Below are 16,891 nucleotides of genomic sequence, written 5' to 3'. Positions count from 1 at the left end.
AAAAAGTTTGATATTTCACCCTTCCCCTCACCCTTGATGCCAGCTAATCTTCTTCCACTGATAGTCTCCAAGAACTGGGCGGACGTTCCATCATGGTGGACGGGATTCGGGGACCTCACATTAAAAGAACTCTTAGACTCTGCTGACTCAATAACAGATGAGGATCTGATGAATAGACTACAGGGGAAGGGAAGTTTAGCGTTGGCGAAACTACAGCTAAGATCAGCATGTAAAGTTTTCAGGAAAAAATATGGGAGTATTAGAGAACCAACCCCGGTGGAAGTGGCCCTAACTTTAGATACACCAAAAGTTACTAAGGTCTCGTTTTTCCACGACCTTCTCTTAAAGAAAAAAGCACCGAATTATCCTTTGTATATCTCAGCATGGGAGAAAGAGCTGGATCTCACCCTCTCTGACAAACAAAAGACTTGGGTACTCAAACACTCTTACGGATTCTCTAGGTGTGTTAGATTACAAGAGAACCACTACAAGCTACTAGCACGTTGGTATAAAACCCCAGAAGCACTATACAACTGGGGGCTTCACCCGAATGGCAAGTGCTGGAGGTGTGGGAGCTGGGTTCTTATACGCATGTTTGGTGGACGTGCTCTCTGATCAAGACCTTTTGGCTAGAAGTTCAGAGTAAAATTCACTCTTTAGGTATGACAGACGTAAAATTGTCTCTACCTCTGATTTGTCTGGGGATGGCGCCGGATGGGGATAGGCTGTCTGGGAGTTCCCTTAGCACACATCTTATAGCAGCAGCAAAGGCCCTAATACCGCTCCACTGGCAGCAAACAAGTGCACCTTCCATTGCCATGTGGGAGGAAAAGGTAACACAGATATGCCGCATGGAAGAACTCTCAAGTTGGGCCTCCCACACACACGAATCATTTGTAAAAACCTGGCGCCCATGGCTCGATTACAGAAAGTAAACTGTTATATTAAGATCTGTACAGTCTTAGGTAGGGACTTTTATCTAAGTGAATTCTAATTACACCTAGCCGCGATTCGATACAACTCAAAATATCATTTCTAGCTAGATCCAGAAACCTGTAGCACCCCTGTCTATCCTTGTTTTTCCTACCCCCCCTCTCTCCCTCCCTCCCCAACAAAACACCATTGCCTCTTCCAAGCGTACATTGGCATTTTGTTGTATTATGTTGTTTCTGTTATCATTTGTTTTGTTACTCGTAAACTGTGCAATTCTTAAGCCTCTCACCAGGGGCGAAGTCATGCATTGTGATAATTGTTTAGACCTCTACAAGTATCCATTGCACACACTCTACTATAATTATATCTACTAAAGCGACACAATTTAGGAGAGCCCCAGCCTATGGGTTGGCGGAAGAAGCCTCTGAGAGGTGACCGGATAGAGTAAGCCAACAATGCCTATTTATCGAGTTAAAAACTAAACTCTGTTGGTCCAAATAGTATTTATTCATTTTATTTTATTTTATTGAATTGTATAAATAGAGCAATTAGTGCCGCGAATTCTGTATTGTACAGCTAAAATGGATGCTTTGCTATGTCAAACTGTGTTAAAAATTTTAATAAAAACAGAATTGATAAAAAAAGAAATGTCCCAAGGAGCCTGCCTAATGATAAGTCTCTCTCTTCTCTTCTCTTTGTTTTTGTTTTTTAAATCAACAATAAACTTTATTAATGGGAACATAAAGAGACACTTCGCACAGAAAGCACAGTAGGTGCAGGTTGGTCTCACAGGACGATAAATGTCTTTTTTAGTATCTCATTTAGTTGTGAAGGTCACATGTGTATCCATTTAATATGTTGGTCCATGTTTTTCCTTTAGCTGACGTTTTCGGTCATCGGTTCGCTGAATGGCGTGCACATGTTTGCCAATAACCAGGATGTGCTTTTAACATCAACTCGCACAGAGAACAGCAGGGTTGTGTGGAGGACCTTCCATGATAGGTAAGCGGCTTATAGAGGCATTGTGCATACATATAGCATCGCTAATCCTGTAAACATAGAATCTACTCTGTGTCCTGCCATTTCTTTTTGTGATTATTTTCAGTACTGTATAGTTGAAGTTTATCAGCTGGGGTGTGTACCTTAGGTAGTGCTGGTTGGAGAGTACCCCGCACGCTGTTCCAGTCAGTGTACCATGGAGGCTGCTCCAGCCAGACCGTGCTAAACAAGACATAAGGGAACTGTCACATAACCTCTGATAACAAATTAAGTTTTATTCTGGTAACTTGCAGCTTATATTTCTATAATTTACTGCTGTTATAAGGGATATTACACTGGCAGTTGTATTTTTACCATACCGTGAAAATTTACAAGCCAGGTTTGGTTGCACCTTCTAAAAATACGAATTTGTTGAGTATCAATGTGAATCTTGATGAATCACTAGATGTTAAGCACATAATATCCCTAGCAGCTGTTTCATTAGTTGTCAGCTCTGACGTACAAACCATTAGTAATTCACCAGTTACCATCAGAATTATCTAGGAACAGATAACTTATCAAACAATATTCTCAAAGCTGTGATGAAATATGATGGTGAAATCTACACCGCCTTGCCTATACACTTCCTCCTTTTTTGTAAATTTTTGGCACAGTTAATTGAGAGCCTCAAAAAATGGATGAAAGATAAATAGATTAAGTCTTACTGTGAACACCTAGTATTGCATCAGTTTAATATTCCTTATTTTATTCTTTCATAGCATAAACTTAATTGTGATGTCCTGTGAAAATACAGCCAGCGACTTATCATTGAACAAACTACTGGAGAATGTCTTCAATGCCATGGTATGTATGAAATACATGAGAACTCTGTTCTGCCTCTACACCGACTAGTTGACAACAAGGTGAATGTATTTCCGTTCACTGACATCAAGCAGGGATCTTGAAAACAGAGAAAAGAAAAACATATTTGGTATTCAAGTGTTTTAGTCTTAAAGGAAACCTACCACTTCGGATAGGGCTTATAAGCAGCACATGCTGTGCACCAGCTCAGGGTGAGCTGGTGCCGGAACTTATCTTCGCTATGTTTTTAAACTGTTTTAAAGTGTTTTAACACTAGGTCGGATATAAACATTAATAAAGTGTTAAAATGCTTTAAAACTGTTTAAAAACATAACGAAGATAAGTGCCGGCACCAGCTCACCCCGAGCTGGTGCACGGCATGTGCTGCTTATAAGCCCTATCCGAAGTGGTAGGTTTCCTTTAAAACTTGAGACTCGTGATCCAAGGAGAGACACTGCACTAACATCTGGTTCCTGAGAGTATTATTAGTGGAAGATCTTTTTTAATAAAATGTGGGGGATATTTTCTGCGGTGCTTTGTTCCTCCTGGAAATACAGCCTAATGTTATTCTAGTATATACTATACTAGTCAGTAGTATATGCCAGTACACAGTAACTTGACCCATTGGAGGTCCAAGTTTGATGCTGTTTTCTTCTTCATAAAAAGTTATATTCCGGCAACCATTTTCCCATGACTTTAGAGGAGATTTTATTTTATATGTAAGCAGGTGGGGTTTCACATAAAAAGGGAATTCTAGAAAGAACATGTCATATGCTACATGAGGGGGCTTCTAATTTGATGGGGTAAAATCTAATGACAGAGCCCCTATAAGTACACTATTTCAGTTTATTACAGACCCTGGCTGTGTGATTTTTGGCGCAGCATGAGAATCCATAATACTACTGCTAAGAGGGAACACATGCATGAAAGGTAGAAGGTCATAGTACAATATTTAATCAGTACAATTAAATATCACTTGAATGTTCTAGCACTTATAGAAACTGGCTGCACTTTGCACAATTACTTTACCAGAATGCATTTTACACCCCACCATTTGAACCTATTCATCTTGATTTGAACTAAAGAGAATATTTGTAGTCCGCTGTAAAACTTCAGAAGAGCTTGTAAAAGTGGATTAATTATACCATAAAATATAGAAGACCTTTACACAGCGTGGGAGTGGAAATTCTTGGATTTTCCTAAGATAATATCTGTCAATGTGACTTTTTTTTTTTTTTGTAGGTTCTTGTGATTGGCTTGGATGATCTTGTCAATATAAAAAACGTGGAGCGTTTGAAGAAAGACCTGAGAGTAAGTGTAACAGGTTTACCATGTCCTGATGAAAAGGGTTGTGTCGGTAAAGATACTCTGGGTATATCCTATCAATATTCACATTGGTTCCAGTGTTAATGAGCGTTTGGCAAGTAGTTGTGTAAATTTAAGAATCACTTGTAATCTATGGAATTGTACAACCGGATAGGGGATAAATACCTGGTCACAATAATAGGGGTCCTGTTCTCTCTATTGAAAGGTGGGTCAGGTCCAGCATGCGTCTTGCCACTGTATTCACTGTTTATGGAAGTGCTGAAAGTTGCTCAGGAAATTACTGAAAAGCCCATAGTAAATGAGCCAGATGCATGCTCAAGCTGCCACTCGATTCATTACTTAGAATGGGGACCACCATTGATCACATTATTATCCCACTATCCTGTTTATAGCAAATACAAAAAAAATGTAGTGACAATAAAGCTTTGTTATTATATAAAAAAAAATTATTCGGTCTTGATGGCAGAACATATTGTTGCCCTGTCTTTAAAGGGGTATTCTGGGAATATGAACTTCTGATTCAAAAACCCATAATGCTATAAATAAAGGAATACAACAAAAAGCATTCATCCCAAAATGGAGCCTAAATAGTTTGCTTTTATGATTTACAAAATTTTATGGGCTGTCTAAAGTAGCAGAGTTATCTCCAAGATGGCCACCATCTACAACTACAACTCCCATGATTCTCCAGTTCTTGGTAACCGCTCCTCCCTCTTATGCTCTGCGCCCAGTGATGATGTAACAGACTGTCCTGCTCTGTTACCATGGTAAAGATGTGTGTAACTGCCATCACTGCACATAGCCTCACTGAAATGATGTCTCACCACAACACTGGCCGTACTGGATGCACTGCAACCAACCGACTACAGCCAGACATAGTGGTGATCACATGACCTTTCCAGGCATGTGCAGGACATGTGATGTGGACATGTGACCAGCTTCTGTCCTGTGTCTTCTCCATAGGGACTAAGTCAAAGAACTCATTAAAGGGCCAATAGCATTTTAATTCTCCATTATAGTGTATGTCCACAGCATTTTTCTGCTAAGGGGAGCAACATTTTAAATAACAACTAATAACATATCTGCTTATGTTTTAATGACACATTTGAACTTGAAATATGCTTATTCCTGGAATACCCCTTTAAGTGGTTTAGCAAAAAGGTTTAAAAGGCACAGTTCTTCATGGCAGGCTGCATGTGAATATTTAGAAACCAGTTAAACTGCATATTTCTAAATTTTCTACAAGGAAAAGCATTACCGCTGTACCTGTTTTATCTTCTTTGTGCCTGAACTGAACCAGTTTCGTTATCAGATGTTTTGCATAGATCAGATACAGATACAGTAAATGGCATATTGTTCTATGTAAATAATGTTGTTCATCAACCTCCCCCCATTCCTGTCCATTCTGTTCTGTCAAGAAGGTCTTACATGTGACATGCTGTGCTCCATTGGCTTTTGTTTCTCAGTGGACTGTTTGTTCTCCCTCTGACCCCTGGTGCTTTGCACTGTGGTACTTAGACCTGCCTGGGACAGCTGTCGGATACCTTGAGACTCAGCCAAGTGGTAGCCAATCTGTGTCCCTGATGCAAAATTGTCAGCATCTCTGTACATGGCGAAAGGGTGACAGTAGTGAAATTTGGATTATGCCTTTGGATAAGGCTAGAGCCAAATAAATTATCTTACGTTTAGATTTCGTCTTTTGAACATGTTAGTGTGTTTATACCAGGAAATTACAACTTAATTATGTCCATAGATTTTTACTATAAAATGTTTGCCATTTTTGGCCTTTGTGTGGTCAGTATACAGATGCTGTAAGTAAAAGTAACAGTTTAACAGAGGCTATGTTAGACAGAGGCCACTATATGCCTATGCAATCCTTCTGTGTTAAATACAGGTCCTATTTGCATATACCTAAAACTGAAGGATAAAACAAGATTTGAAGGAAGCCTTAGGGGACACTGTGGGTCTACAACCTGATGTTTGTTATAAAAGGCCGCACCCAAGCACAGCAGTATGACACCTTCTTAAAATACAATTCTTTAAATACAACTATACTATAAAATACGCAGTACAAAAGATGGGGCAGAGTTCAGACATGCCATTTATAGCTGTTCACACAGCAGAAAATACCAAATATTCATTACAACTAGAAGAAACCAAAGTCCAACTGCGTGTAAAGATATGGAATTGACAGAAGTCCTGATAAGGTGCATGGGATAATTATGTCCATCTATACAGCATCTTTCTCCCTTAGTGTATGTTCACACTAAGGATTCTGGAAAGCCACTGATTGATTTCAATAGGAGGCAGATCAGGTTAGGGGGACTTGGCCTGATTGCTTTCTGTTAACATTGCATTTACATAAAGTTTACACCGTGTAAGCACATTGTAAATGCAGATAACCTTTTTCTTACTGCTTTCTCATTTTAAACATGTGTGGTAACAAAATATTTTAAGCGCAGAATTATTGGAACACGTCTATAAGACATTTTTGGTCTCCGTTGTGACCAGGGGCGGACTGGCCATAAGACCCGGTGGGCCGATTGGTTTAGGGCCGGTCCGGGGCTGGTCCTGTACTGGTGGGGCCGGTGCAAAAATAAAAACACATGAAACTCACCTTTCCGACGCTGCGCCCCTACTTGATACAGTCCGGCCAGGGTGACCGCTCCGACGTCATGGTCTGTGCGACGCCGGCGCGCACGGAGCTGTCACTGCGGCCGGATTGGATCAAGTAGGGGCAGGGCGTCGGAAAGGTGAGTTTCATGTGTTTTTATTTTTATGTACTGGGCTGGGTTGGCTGTATTCCTGGGGGGCTGCTGTATTCCTGGGGGGCTGCTGTATTCCTGGGGGGCTGCTGTATTCCTGGGGGGCTGCTGTATTCCTGGGGGGCTGCTGTATTCCTGGGGGGCTGCTGTATTCCTGGGGGGCTGCTGTGTACAGGAGTGACCGACTGGCTGTCTTGCTATATACACTGGGGCTGGGGCTGCCTGGCTATATACACTGGGGCTGGGGCTGCCTGGCTATATACACTGGGGCTGGGGCTGCCTGGCTATATTCACTGGGGCTGGGGCTGCCTGGCTATATTCACTGGGGCTGGGGCTGCCTGGCTATATACACTGGGGCTGGGGCTGCCTGGCTATATACACTGGGGCTGGGGCTGCCTGGCTATATACACTGGGGCGGGGGCTGCCTGGCTATATACACTGGGGCGGGGGCTGCCTGGCTATATACACCGGGGCGGGGGCTGCCTGGCTATATACACCGGGGCGGGGGCTGCCTGGCTATATACACCGGGGCGGGGGCTGCCTGGCTATATACACCGGGGCGGGGGCTGCCTGGCTATATACACCGGGGCGGGGGCTGCCTGGCTATATACACCGGGGCGGGGGCGGCTGCCTGGCTATATACACCGGGGCGGGGGGGGGCTGCCTGGCTATATACACCGGGGCGGGGGGGGGCTGGCTGACCTTATACTGTGGCAGGGGTGGGCTATATACTGGGGTGGCTGGCTACTAGTAATAGAAGCTATATTCCTGTACATAAGGGCAGTATTATATCAGTTATATTCTTGTATATAGGGGGGCAGTATTATAGCAGTTATATTCTTGTATATAGGGGGGCAGTATTATAGTAGTTATATTCTTGTATATAGGGGGGCAGTATTATAGTAGTTATATTCTTGTACATAGGGGGCAGTATTATAGTAGTTATATTCCTGTACATAGGGTGCAATATTATAGTAGTTATATTCCTGTACATAGGGGGCAGTATTATAGTAGTTATATTCTTGTACATAGGGGGCAGTATTATAGTAGTTATATTCCTGTACATAGGGGGCAGTATTATAGTAGTTATATTCCTTTACATAGGGGGCAGTATTATAGTAGTTATATTCCTGTACATAGGGGGCAGTATTATAGTAGTTATATTCTTGTACATAGGGGGCAGTATTATAGTAGTTATATTCTTGTACATAGGGGGCAGTATTATAGTAGTTATATTCTTGTACATAGGGGGCAGTATTATAGTAGTTATATTCCTGAACATAGGGGGCAGTATTATAGTAGTTATATTCCTGTACATAGGGTGCAATATTATAGTAGTTATATTCTTGTACATAGGGGGCAGCATTATGGTAGTTATATTCTTGTACATAGAGGGCAGCATTATAGTAGTTATATTCTTGTACATAGGGGGCAGCATTATAGTAGTTATATTCTTGTACATAGGGGGCAGTATTATAGTAGTTATATTCTTGTACATAGGGGGCAGTATTATAGTAGTTATATTCTTGTACATAGGGGGCAGTATTATAGTAGTTATATTCTTGTACATGGGGGGACAGTATTATAGTAGTTATATTCTTGTACATAGGGAGCAGTATTATAGTAGTTATATTCTTGTATTCTTGTACATAGGGGAAAGTATTATAGTAGTTATATTCTTGTACATGGGGAGGGGGGCAGTATTATAGTAGTTATATTCTTGTTTATCAGAGAAGGTATTGTAGTATGTTTTTAGTGTACATATATGGCAGTATTAAGTTGTGTGCTCTTAAAATAGAAGTGTTATTCCTTTACAAGGAGGCAGTATGAGTCTCTTTTTCTGCAGTGTACATGTTGATTTACGCCATCTATAAACTGTTTTTATGGAGTTTAGTAACTCCACCCACATCACAAGGCCACGCCTACTTGTTTTGACCCCACCCACAGAATTGGGCCACTTTTACAGTTTTTTCCAGGGCCACTTTAAATTCCCAGTCCGCCCCTGGTTGTGACTCTGGTCTTGGATCGGGAATGTCCCTTTTTCTTGTATTTTGCTTATCTCTGTCTGGTGATTTGCAAAACTGAAGGCGTTTTCTAATCCCTTTTCTCTGTTTTTCCCCTAGGCTTGCTACAAGTTAATTGACGGGTTCCTTACAGAATCTGAGAAGATGGCAGACCTAACACAATGTGTGGATTGTATCATCACACATGATGTAACCATTCTGCAGGTTAGTAACCTTATCAGAGGCAGGTTTTTAGCACTAAGCATATCTTTGTACACTTATTAAGCCAGGTCCCAAACATTTTTCTTTTTCATCTTTTTTCATGTCCTTTACAGTGTACGCACAATCTACCTTTTGGAGTGACCCATGGTGACATGCCGTTGAAATCTCTTTGCATGATGGGCATTTTCACAATGAATATGCCATTTTGTACCTCAAACTTGCACTGAAAGATCAAGGATTGTGGGGCTTATGTCAATAATAGAGATGCAACCCTTTTTCCTGAGATGTGGCTAGGACCACCGTCTCGCAAATAGATTTCATCAAAATACTATTAGGACTACTAGGATTCATTGAGGCACATTTACTTACCAGTCCTTGGCTCGTTCCCCGATCCGTAATGTCCGACCGGAATGCATTGTGCCTCGATTCACTTAGGTCGTGCACCCAATTTCCCACATGTGTCGCTTCCCTGTTCAGGTCCGCCAGAGTTTACCTTCTTCTTCCCGGTGTAAGTGCATTGTCGACAAAATCTTAAAGTTAAATCCCACGCACAGTCCGAATCTGTTGGATAGTCCGACGGCACGCCCCCGATTTCTGTTACATGAAAGCCGACGCGGTTGCGCCAAAATCTGATTGCGTGCGACACAATCCCCTTCTAAATAGCTGTCACAGCGTCACAAATCCCGAAAGTTTCCAAAATCCGACAAAAGTGTGTTCCGCTGGCCCTTGTTAAATAAACCCCATTGGGGCACATTTACTTACCCGGTCCAGTCGCGATCCAGCGGCGGGTTCTCCGACGCTGATTCGGGTTCTGCCGGGATTCACTAAGGTCCGTGCGCCGATATTCACCAGGTGTCGCTGCTGCGCCGAGGTCCGCCGAAGTTCACCTGCTTTTTTCTGGTGTATGTGAGTGCTTGATCTTGCGACACAAATGGTTTTTTAAATTCCGCGGTTTTTCCGAATCCTTCGGGTTGTCCGGTGGCCACGCCCCCCGATTTCTGTTGTGTGAAAGTCGGCGCCAAAAATTGATCGCATGCGCCAAAAATCGATCGCATGCACCACAATCCAGTGAAATACAGCGCAAAGCGGGAATATTCGGGAAAAACCCGACGGATTCGCGGCTGCGGACCCTTAGTAAATGTGCCCCATTGTGTGGTAATTGAACACTTACACATATGCCAGTGGACACGTACAAACCCTTGTTTATACATTCCCTTTATCCTCTTTGGCACTGGAAACCTGTTCGAAGCTGCCACAGATTGACTGCTAGCCAAGGACGAAGTCACTTGAAATGAAAAGGTTGCTAATTCATCTTGCTTCTAGGCCTGATTTGCTAAGGATGATAAAGATGTGTAGAGGATATAGAAACTTTGTTCAGATTCTATTCAATTGCTATCATAATAAACTTACTTCTTACTGACTGAAACCAATTGGTAACTTAAAGAAGTTTTTCCTGCTAAAATTTTTGATGACTTATCCAAGGATCAGGTTGGTGGAGATCTGACACCCAGCACCCCACAGATTTTCTCATAGAAGCAGACAGCTCCATTATCTTGTAGTGGCTGAATGGGATGATCTGCAGTAACCAGATTTGACCACTACACAGAGAATGGAGCCATCTGTTTCCCTTTTCAGTATTTAATTATGAGCTACTTAGAAAAGCTGGCTTGGATGTTAGACCTATGCTTATCTGATGTTGTGGACTATATTGGGATATTGTGGATATTCTCTGGCTATGTTATCAATATTTTTAGGCTAAAAAAGAAACTTTCTGCACTAGTTTAAAATAGAGAAATTTGGAAAAACTACAACTTACTTGAAATCAAGTAATTCTTATTCCTTGTCATTTTTTGCTTTCAGCACTGATATTTGCAGTAAAGGGATCTTAATTAATCAGACACTAACTGTGTTTCTTCATCATAACAGGAGTGTCTAGATGGTTTCACCCAAGCAGCAGAAAGTGACTTCGGCTGCCTTATGGCTGGGGGAAAAGTGGTCACAGCTACTGAAAAATGGTGGAGACTAGCTTCTCAAGATGTGATGCTTCTGTGCTGGTTGGTAGCCTCCTTGTCATCTCATTCATCTCGGGATTACCCTGTGTACCTGCCTCAAGGGAGTCCAACAGTGAGTTGTTTTTGGAAAACACTGAAGTTTCATAGGACAAATGAAACTAAAGAAGATCAATTCCATGTTGTATAATAAAGTGGGAACTTAAAAGTGGAATTTCCATTTAATCCCACTTCTCAGTAGGAGAGAAATCTTATGTCCATTATTGTGCTTAAAGGGAAACTGTCAGCAGAGGTTCTTTTTTAACAGGGGCAGGTTCTCACAGACACAGTTCTGTATAATCCATCCATGTTTTTAAAAAGGCTCAAGTTCTATAGTTTTTTAAATAAACTATATTAAACTTTATCTGTCTCCCTGCTAGCTTTTACATGCAAGCTTCAGGAGTCTTCCCCGCCCCCCCTCCCCCCCACCTGAGGTAAATATTCGCTGTCGTCAATGCTCAAATCAAGCCTCCCTTCTCTTCTGCCTTATGTCGCTGACCACATCAAGCTAAACTTGAAATACCGTGGTCAGCTGTTACTTCTTGCCATGGGTCATGAAGTAAGATCCCTTCTTACCGCCTTGCAGATGTGTAGAGACTTACAGCCATTGACACTCCACTGGGGGATTCTGGGAAATATGTAAATAAGTTTCCAGGATAGGGTAAGGAAATAATTGCCTCTTTTGGCTTGAGTTGGAGGATGGATGCGTGATTTGAACAATGATGAGAGTGAGCGTTTACCTCAAGGGGGGGGGGAGACGAGGGGGGCTCTTATGCACACATGCCCGTGGGACTCGCATGTGAAAGCTGTCAGGAAGCCAAGTAAAGTTTAAAAAATAGTTCATTTAAAAAAAACTAGAACTTAGAGCTTTTTTTAAAAAAAAAAACATGTTTTGATTATAAATTACTGAGTCTTGGGCAACCTGTCCCCCGCTGAAAAGGGCCCTTTAATGGCAGTAAAGAAAGGGTGCTATTCTACAAAAAAAAGAACTTGAAGGAATTCAACCATTAAAAAGAGGTTTACACTATATGCAAATGTTAATGTTGTTTGGAGCTACATGTTCCCAAGAGGGCAGGTCTCAGAGGAATCAATTGATGTCCTCCGGTGACACAACATTTGGTCACTGCGGGGTCACCATGTTGTGCCATTGATGTGGACGTCACTGCAGAAACCAGTGATAAGTGCTAAGGTAACCTACTCTTCTAACCATACACCTGAGCTACAAAGGTTGGGAAAACTTATGTAATGTTACTATTCTGACCAGCCAGAACAAGTTTCCATAGGTGAACTGAGTAACTATATTCCGATGCTGGAACCTGCTAAGGCAGCAGATGTACTAGGCAGTCATTTCAAGGAAGTTTATTTGTTGGAAACTAAAAATATAGGTACGCAAATGAATTAGAGCAACTTTAACCTGAACCAAATTATTTCTTTATGGCTGTGTCACAATGTAAACACAATGTGTTGATTCTGTAGGAGAAAAAAACCTGATGCCACAGGGAACTGTTCTAGGAAATATTTCTAATCACTTCTATTAAAGGAAAATAATTAAAAATAAAATAAAGGAATGCTGCGTTTCTTTCCAAAATGCCACGGCAGTCTTTTGAGTTTCAATTCTTGGTTCACTGATGTTTTTCAGGTTCCTCACAGGCTGCTCACCTTTCAGTTGGTTTCTGGAGTAGATGTGTGTATACTTTGCGGTCCCAGTCCATCTTTACAGAAGGTGGAGTCGGAGGTAATGGAAAGTACATAATTGGGCACATTTACTAAGGTTCGTGCATGCACTTTTGTTGGATTGTGCAGTTTTCGGGGCTAAAACGGCTCGCTTAGGTATTTAAGAAGTGTGTGTGCTGGAAATGTGGCGGACACAACCCTTTTTGTGGCGGAGCTGAGCTGGCTTCCGTGGTACACAAGTTAGGGGGCGTGCCGTCGGACGGTCGAGCGGGGAAGTGACACATTCATGATATTGGGCGTACGATCTTAGTGAATTGCGACAAAGTGCATTATAGATGGACAATTCTGGGAACTCTAGTGACGGGGTAAGTAAATGTGCCTCAATGTTTGTAAATTCTTTACCTAACCCCTTAGTGACCAAGCTCTTTTGCTTCTTGATGACCAAGGCCTAATTTTCAAAACCAGCATGTGTCACTTTATCCAGTTATAACTTCAGAATAAATTTATGAAAAAAGGTGCATCTGGTAAAAATGTTGAAAAAAAATAGCTATTTTCAAACTTCAAAATGTTTTGTTTTTCAAACTGATAGTCTTAATACCCAAATTAGTTACTAACTAACATTTTACCTTATCTCAGCTTTGAGATGGTGTAATTTTCTAAGTGTCCTTTTGTTTTATGACACTAGAAAGATCACAAATCGAACAGCATTCTCTTAAATTTTCAAGAAAATTTTTGAATCAATTATTTTAAGGAGCATTTTATTTCTATAGGGGTTTTGGAAGTTCTGTTTATAGAATACCCACCACATATCCCCGTCACCCCTAAAACTATTCAAAACCGCAGGTAGGAAGCAGTATTTCACAGAACTTCAAACAAAATTAAGGTTTGATTTGGAATTGACTAATATTTTTCATTACAACGTTCATTTAGCCCTAAAATAAACTGAATAAAAGTAGGAAATGCATCTTCACAAATTTATTGTGCAGTTTCTTCCGAGTAAGAGGACCCCCCTCATGTGGATGTAACCTGCTGTCAGGTAACATAGCGGGGCGCAGAAGGGCAGGAGAAATTGAGCTTTTCTAGGGCAGAATAGTTTTCAGGTGCCACGACGTGTTTGTAGAGCCCCCGAGGCAGTGTTCACACGTGGAATTTTGGCTGCGTTTTGAAACACAATCCAAAGGCTCCACCTGCGATCGCATGTTGATGTAAGATTGCTTTTACTTTGCATTTAGTTAACTAGTTGGAAACAGAATGTTGCCAGACTATGTTATCACGAGTGGAGCCTTTGAAATGCGTTCCCAAACGCAACTGAAATGCCACCTTGAAAGTGGCCTCAGGTACAACAAACCTTTATCCCAGAGAATTTGGTCACTTTTTATCTTGTGGTGTAGTGGGCATTTTAACCCCTTGTCCCTTATGGGCTTTTTCTATTTTACTTTGTTCATCACTTCCCTTTATTGTTGTTCTTATTTCTTATTTCTCACAAATTGTACTTCCTAGTAACGGTATTTTATATTCCATTCCGTGTACTGGGAAGTGGAAATAAAATGTAAAATGCGGTAAAATTGACAAGAAACCGCATTTGCGCCATTTTCTTGTGGGCTCTGTTTTTGCATCTTTCACTGTACATTTTAAATGGCATCTCTAATATATTCTTTGGTTCGGCACGATGACAGGGATTTATTAGGTGAAATTTTACAAAAATATTAAAACCTTTTGTACCAAAAAACAATTATTACTTCTGACTCCAATAAGTTAGGAGTATGGCTAAGATGTCATTATTTCTGGGATGAGCTGATGTTTTCATTGCTACCATTTTGAGGACTGCGCCACCATTAGATTACTTTTTATTAAGTGACCCAACGCACGACGGGTGCGGGTGCATGGAGAGGGCTCACGGGCTGAGCCCTCTCTATAGCTAATAAGTCTTTGATGCATGTTGCAGGTGTTATCCCGTCGTTTGCTGGTGGCTTAAAAAAGATGGCGGCGCATGGCGATCAGTTGCCATAACAGCATCGGGTCTTCTGAAGACCCGAGGCTGTCTCGTTTTAACCCATTCATTGCAATGTGTGATTTGCTCATGAATGAGGAGGAAAATACCCATATACAGGCGGTCCTCTACTTAAGAACGCCTGACTTACAGATGACCCCTAGTTACAAACAGACCTCTGGATATTGGTAATTCACTGTAGTTTAGTCCTTGGCTAGAATAATCAGCTGTAGGAGTTATAAAAGGTGTCTGCAAATAAGCTTTATTGTTAATCCTGGTTCTTATGACAACCCAACATTTTTAAAATCCAATTGTCACAGAGACCAAAAAAACATTTTGGCTGGAGTAACAATTATAAAGAATACAGTTCCAACTTGCGTACAAATTCAACTTAAGAACAATCCTACAGAACCTATCCTGTATGTAACCCGGGGACTGCTGTACTGCCATACTGCAGTATGGTAGGATCAATCAGTCAACCTAGGGCTAAAGTAACCAAGGGGTCTGAAAAATAGTAAAAATAAAAAAATTATAATTAAAAAACCTGAAAATTTGAATCGCCCCTCCCCTTTTCCATAGAAGTCATAGAGTTATAAATAAACAGTAAAAATCATAAACACATTAGGTATCGCCACATCTGAAAATGCCTGATCTATTAAAATATAACAGTTTTTACTGCATTTAAACATGTAACGGAAAATAGCGTCCAAAGTCGAAAAGGGCACTTATTTGCAATTTTGAAAAATATAAAAAATTTAATAAAAAGTAATAATAATAATAATAATAATAATAATAAGATTGCGCAGTGCTGCACAAAGCATGTCAAATCGGTCCCTGTCCCCAATGGGGCTCACAATCTAAACAACCTAACAGTATGTTTTGGATTGTGGGAGGAAATCGGAGTACCTGGAGGCAACCCACGCAAACACGGAGAGAACATGCAAACTCTTTGCAGATGTTGACCTGGGTGGGATTCGAACCCAGGACTCCAGTGATGCAAGGCAGAAGTGCTACTCACTCAGCCACCGTGCCGCCCAAAGTAATCAAAAGGTCATACTGCCCTAAAAATGGTAGCCGTTAGAAACATCCTCAAAAGTCACAAAAAATGACACCACCCACAGCTCTATACACCACAGTATAAAAAAGTTATTAGTGCCAGAAGATGGCAAAATCAGAAAAAAAATTGATACAGGAAGTTCTCATTTTTGTAAATTGTATGAAAACATTATAAAACCTGTAGAAATTTGTTATCCCCGTGATCACAACAAGAATAAAGTAGACATGTCATGGCACAGTGAAAGCCGTAAAATCCAAATCCACAATAAAACGGCACAAATGTGTTTTTTCATCATTATCACTTCATTTGGATTTATTTCCTGCTTCCCAGTACATGGCATGGAATATTAAATACCATCACTATGAAGTGCAATTTGAAAACAAGCCGTCATAGGGCTCTTTACGTGTAAAAATAAAAAAGTTATAGATTTTTGAAGGTAGGGAGTAAAAAATGGATATTAAAAAACAAAAAAGGGCCAGGTCATTAAGGGGTTAAGTTGCATAGTTCTAGTCTAATGCTCAGATTATCTTGCTTTGTAGCTGGTTGAGAGGTTTTGGAAGCCAGTTGTGGATCCACTGAAAGCTTGTTTAAGAGTTCAGCTAAGATCGTTTCCAGCCTCCATCCCACTTCATCGTGGGATTATGGGGTAAGTGGTATTTGACCATGATTTTCCGTAGATGATGGTGGACTCTTGCCTTTGTTTAACCCTTTCCCTGCTAAGTGTTTCTGGAAATGGCCAGCACGATAAATAAATAAATAAATAAAACCCGAAATTACGGCATAAATAATTTTACTAAACCCCAACGTACCATATATAATCTGAAAGCAGTCAATTGCCCCATTTTAAAAATTTCTTTAAGGGGAGTTTATAGACATAGGCACCATCATGCGATTATGATTCTAAGTGTAGCATTTTATTTTTTAAAAAAATGCATAAAAATTTACTTTGATGTGCCCCAGTAATAAACAAAACATTTTTTCACAGCTACTAAATGTAATCGATGAACATGTCTAGAGTTCATAAATACCTCATA

General features: G+C 40.9%; 1 protein-coding gene across 5 annotated transcripts in view; it reads left to right on the top strand.

The window, feature by feature from the left end:
- FUZ (fuzzy planar cell polarity protein) overlaps window positions 1-16,891 on the top strand; it is a 111,829-nt gene that overhangs the window by 40,443 nt on the left and 54,495 nt on the right. For all 5 annotated transcript variants that reach the window (XM_072110307.1, XM_072110306.1, XM_072110309.1 and 2 more), the window contains exons 2-8: window positions 1,814-1,935; window positions 2,691-2,775; window positions 4,015-4,083; window positions 8,987-9,091; window positions 11,015-11,212; window positions 12,776-12,871; window positions 16,397-16,503. In XM_072110307.1, coding sequence (XP_071966408.1) covers window positions 1,814-1,935; window positions 2,691-2,775; window positions 4,015-4,083; window positions 8,987-9,091; window positions 11,015-11,212; window positions 12,776-12,871; window positions 16,397-16,503 — 782 coding nt within the window. The remainder of the gene's footprint in view (window positions 1-1,813; window positions 1,936-2,690; window positions 2,776-4,014; window positions 4,084-8,986; window positions 9,092-11,014; window positions 11,213-12,775; window positions 12,872-16,396; window positions 16,504-16,891) is intronic.

This window comes from Engystomops pustulosus, chromosome 6, assembly GCF_040894005.1.
Source record: "Engystomops pustulosus chromosome 6, aEngPut4.maternal, whole genome shotgun sequence".
Lineage (NCBI taxonomy): Eukaryota > Metazoa > Chordata > Amphibia > Anura > Leptodactylidae > Engystomops > Engystomops pustulosus.
Note: the sequence above shows the minus strand (reverse complement) of the source record. Positions and strands in the feature narration are given on the sequence as shown.